Raw genomic sequence first — 5542 nt, forward strand, 5'->3', positions numbered from 1 at the left:
ACCAAGAATAAAACAGATGGGAAGAAATCACTTTGGATAGTTTGTTTCTGCGGGAGTTTGAACCATTGCCTATATTTTATACTATATTTGATGGAAAAAATTACCCAATACCTACACTAGTAAAAGAGGTATCAAGGTAGTAGATATCAAGTGGAATATTCAAGGTACACAACTTAACCCGAACTCCTACCATTATCAACAAAAGAATAAATCAGACTTCAGTTTTCAGATAAAGAATAAGATAATGTTTCACTAGCAGCAAAAACATCTATAGGAAAATGGCTAATAGGTAGCAGCCTAGCAGAAAAACAATATATTCCAGTTAAAGATACATAACATCAAGAGGAAACTGTCTCTGATGCATAAAACAGCTTATACAAAAAGTATTGAACTAAGATACTCTCGAGAAAGGACGAGCATGAATAAGTGGCTATATATATATATATGTGTGTGTGTGTGTGTGTGTCACACTGAAAACAATGGTTATATAATAGGATACATACACTGTATATATATGTGTATATATATATGTGTGTATGTCACACTGAAAGCAATGGTTATATATAATAGGATACATATGAAGCACATATTTGTCATTTGATTTACTTCAACTGGAAGGAACTACCCCTTGTGTTCAAAGTTCAAAGGACAAAAGTTTCGTGTGGGCAATAACATCTTTCATTGGTGACATCTACTCCAAAATTTAGGCCTTCGTTCTTGAAAATCAGGGGAACGTTGGTACACGATCGATGCAGCTTTAATCAAAATGCCAGCAGTAAGAGCCCATATTACATACTTCTCATTCTCTGTTTCATAATCAAAGAACTGGAGTACATATTCATCTCCCATGTATTCACGCTCTTGCTCTCGTCGATTCTCATCCTAAATGAAACCAATATGTTATTGTAAGAGCTAATGAAGACGAAACTTGTAAACGAAAAGGGAGTTTTTGGACTTACTAACCTTAAGAAACATCTCTAGAGGTGCATCAAATATTGCTGCTACTTCTGCAGCATTTATTTTCGGATTGAATGTGTTCCGGTCCCAAAGTATGCCCACAACAGGAATCACTGTAATTCCTTTCTGAGGGAAAAACACCAATTTGAGCCCAGATCATATATATCTCATAGGACCAAAACACCAAGTTCTAACAAGATGGTTAAGACAGTAAAGATTTCATAATATAAGCATCAATGCAATAGCATTGTGCTATTGAGAAATATCCCTAGACCTATTTACGCCCCACGAAATGAAACTGAAGCATTTGAAAGATGCAAACCTATACTTCTTATACCAGCTAACCGTTGATTGTAAGTTCCAAAAGGTAACAGATGACTGATTTGACAATCAGCTAGAACATTTCTTGTATGACCATTGCTTCTCCTGTTTAATGCAATTGCTCAAAAGGAATTTTCAAAAACCATCCTTCGGTTAGACTCTTTCGTTTTTTACTTCTCTTGAGATAAACAAGACTTGAGCTGCAATGTCGATTGTGTGATGGACATGAGTATGACATTCGGGCCGATATCAGTTAATCTACAATAGACTTGATAAAAAGCTATGTTGCTCAGATCCTCCAAAAATATTGCAGTGCCCGTGTTGGATACTTAAAAATGCATTACTTTTGGAGGATCCGATGCACACCGGCTGTATTTTTAAAGAGCCCGAGAAACATAGATGAAAAGCTTCATTACTTTCTTTTTGGGGTTTTCCAACACAAAACCCGTATGTCATGTCTAATTTTGCGCAATGATCTCAACAAATGATTACTTAATACCATTATATAACTATTGTTGTTCTTAATGTTCTTGGAATATATATATGGTTCATGAAGTTTGATCCCTTTACCTTCGATACAAGGAGATGGGCTTGTATTATCAACTGTCCCTACTGGTCATTAATATTTAAGGAACTGAGAAACCTTAAAAGGGCATGAACACAAATAATATAAGACTCAAATGAAGCTAATGAAGACAAATGTATTACCTTGTTGGTAAAGGATTCAAGAACAGTGACAACATCTACAAGTGAACGGTCTAATCCGATCTCCTCCTCAGCCTCCCTCAATGCTGTCTCAATGTCATTGGCATCACCTTCTTCTACTTTCCCACCAGGCAAAGCAACTTCACCTAAAAACATTAATATGAGGGGTTAGATCAATTGGCAAAGGTTGAAGGATTTGTGTCTTAAGTTACAAGCTCAAGCCCTGCCCCAAGCAAACTAAGTCCAGTCTATTAGCGAGGAGCTGACCATCATCCACAGGTTTTGAACATTGCAATTGGCTAACAAGTGGGGTTAACTCATGAGAAAAAGTTGAGGGATTTCTGTGTTAGACAACAAATTCGATCCTTGCGCCAAGTGAACTAAGTCCAGTATATAAGTGAAGAGGACACCTACATTTGACTGATGCAATCTCACCATTTCATTTTATACAAGGCTTATTTGATTGAGCAAGGAGTTTAGGAATGAAAACGACAAGTCAAAAGTACAATTACAAGTTAAAGTCTTAAATGTATCATCATCATCATCAACAACAACATATACAGTGAAATGCCACGAGTGAGGTCTAGGAAGGGTAGAGTGTGCACAAACCTTACCCCTATCTCAGAGGTAGAAAGACTGTTTCCAAAGGACCCTCGGCTCAGTACAACAAGTCAAGGAAGGTATAAAAAGGAAAACCATAGTGAAGCAAACATAGAAATTAATAAGGAAACATTAACAAATAGTGTGATAATCGAAACACGATAAACAAAGCTGATGATAGAAATCAAAAGCAAGACACTACAAGTCTTAAATATTGTCATCACATTTCTATAATTACCACATATCATTTAGGAACATTTAGGATTAAGTTAAAAATTTAAAGATCTTCCAGGTATAAAAATCAGCTTCTTCCCCCCCCCCCCCCCCCCCCCCCGCCCAAACCCCGAAGAAAGTGTTATTTAGAATGAAACAGAAGTACTACTATCCAGGACAGATATTGTCAGTTACACCTGAACTATTAGGTGTGCGACTTATCTAACCGAAACATCACCCACTATTTATCAAAACATACCTCAACTATAAATTTTGCACTTTTCTTGCTTGAACGATTGTGATATTTCAAGTATGATAAGTGAACAATTGATAGGTGATGTATGTTTTTATAAATAGTTGGTGATCATTCAAGCAGTAAACTCACACACCCTAATAGTTCAGGTATGTACCTCTAAAATCCGAGATACATTAGATGTATTCTTGACCCTTCACTTTATATATAACTATTTGACCGTAATCCCAATTTGCATTGTAGTATTAACCATAAATTTCAAATCATGGATCCGGACCGCCTTTAACTACTAGGTTTACCAAGTGAAAAGCCAACACACACGCAAAAAAAAAACTGGAGGAACAACATTATACTAATTTTCTTCTTTTAAAACAAAAGAAACTTGAGCAAATAAAATAGTTACCAGAATGTGAAGAGAGTGTGGAAGCTCTTTTAGTGAGGATAACACGAAGATGTCCATGTTGATCTTCAAATAAACATACCAATACTGCAGCCCTGTTTGATTTCCATCTTCTTGAATTATCATTATTATTAACTATTGTGTCTGTCTCAAATTCCTGTTTTTGTAGAACAAACTCATTAACACTAGATTCTTGATTGTTAGGATTATAATGACCAAGTCTTTCTGCTAATTTTATGAGGTTTTCTGATATACCATTGGATGCCATGACAGCTGAGAAATGAGAAATGAGGAATTGGAAGTTTTGAGTTAAAAAGAAATTTTGGGGTTTGCTTCTTTCTTTATATTTTTGCCTTATTTGGTTGGATGGTAGTTACATACCAACAAAGCTCCGGTATATACAGAACCGGGGATATTAATGGAACCAAGTTTTTTATTAAGGAATTGACGAGTAAACATATGAATCGAAAATTTGAATAAAAGTCTGAGCTAAAGGTGACTCCACCTTTATTCAGGGAAAGGGTGGACCACAAGGTATTATTATATACAGTCTTATATTGCATATCTGTTAGAGACTATTTCTAAAATTTTAAACTATAATCTCCTAATTATATGATAAAAATTTTACTTGTTAGTTCAAAACTTTTCTTTTTGAGTGGTAGTTGCATATATGTTTATAAAGTATTTTATTGCATTATATTATTTTGATTAATACAAAAGTTAGGTAGATATAAATGTAGGATAAGATTGAATATAATAAATTTTTGTGATTTAGACTTTCTTTCTTTTTTTTTGTACTCTACATACAGAAGAAGCTTGGAGTATTAACTTGTATAAATTATATTATTTTTTGTCTTTCCACAATTTAAAAACATCAAGAACAATATGAAGAACATAAATTTAATGTTATAGAGAAAATAGAATACGGGATAAAATTATCAAGAATAATATGAAGAAATAAATTTAAATGCTATAAAAAAAAATAGAATAGGAGATAAAATTATCAGAAAGAAAGTAGGATAAGTAGAACAAAATTATTAAATAACAACCGAGCAAAATGAGAAACTCAGGTAATACTGAGACTATGCTAAAGGCTAAAGCGGGCCCTACATACAATAAAACTTTTCAATGTTATAGAACAATATGTTTAACGATATAATACAATAAAAAATAAATAATTAAAATAAATATTTATATTTAAAATAACAATGTTGTATGATACTCTAGGTATTAACAACCATATAAACAACTAGTCAATTTTGTCCTCCAAATCAAATAAATGCTATCCACGTGCTCGTGACTGTGCTAACGCTCTTCCTTTTTTCTTTCTTCCATTTGGATGGCTGGATGAAGCTGTAGTATCTTGACATGTGTAACAAGTTTTTTTTAATTTAAAATTATTGAAAGGACAATTCAATTCACAAAAAGTTTCACGTTCATGCAAGATTTAAAGAAGAATCAAAAATTTAAGTTGTGATGTCGATAATTAGATGCTCAAGAATTTTATATTGATGCATAATTTAAAAAAAGATTGGACAAGGGATATGTGATGTCGACCCCAATAAACAAAGCCAAAGATTGTTGGTCTAACTAATCTATACAAAACTTTTTAATTAAAAATAGAATATCTCAATCATTCCATCTTAGTTTCAACAATTATAATTCGAAAGGTAATTAAGTACTTCATATGGTTTTTCTTTGTTTTTCTGGAGTACACTCAAAGTAAACCTGTCAAGTGGGTCGGGCTGACCCGGTCCTACCTGGCCCACTTAAAGAATTCGGTCCAGTTTGACCCAGCCCGGTAAGCCCAAGTGCTTTAGGGTTTCGGGTTTTGGATCGGTCATTTTTTTAATTTGGGTCTGGTTAATTCGGCTCGGACCAAGCTCAGTTCAGGCCCGTCGGTTAACCGGGTCGGGCCGGCTCGAAATCTCTTTTAAAAAAAAAAATGGGTTTTGGGTCAAACTAGCCGTTGGCCCAACGGTTATATAGCTGTTTTTGGGTCCAAACGGCTAGTTTGGGCCCATTTCTTAAAAAAAAAAAAATTACTTTAAAAATTATTTTTTAATCCCAAAAAAATTCTATAAATACCCTAC

General features: G+C 34.1%; 1 protein-coding gene across 1 annotated transcript; it reads right to left on the reverse strand.

Annotated features, from left to right (window-relative positions):
• Window positions 1–269: 269 nt before the first annotated feature.
• LOC107845379 (nudix hydrolase 11) lies at window positions 270–3975 on the reverse strand. The gene is made up of 4 exons (XM_016689665.2): window positions 3453–3975; window positions 1987–2129; window positions 964–1083; window positions 270–882 (listed from the first exon to the last, which is right to left on the reverse strand). The coding sequence occupies exons 1-4, from the start codon at window positions 3715–3717 to the stop codon at window positions 679–681; spliced, it is 732 nt and encodes a 243-aa protein (XP_016545151.1). The 5' UTR covers window positions 3718–3975; the 3' UTR covers window positions 270–678.
• Between the last annotated feature and the right edge of the window lie 1567 nt (window positions 3976–5542).

The sequence above is a fragment of the Capsicum annuum genome, chromosome 10, assembly GCF_002878395.1.
Source record: "Capsicum annuum cultivar UCD-10X-F1 chromosome 10, UCD10Xv1.1, whole genome shotgun sequence".
Lineage (NCBI taxonomy): Eukaryota > Viridiplantae > Streptophyta > Magnoliopsida > Solanales > Solanaceae > Capsicum > Capsicum annuum.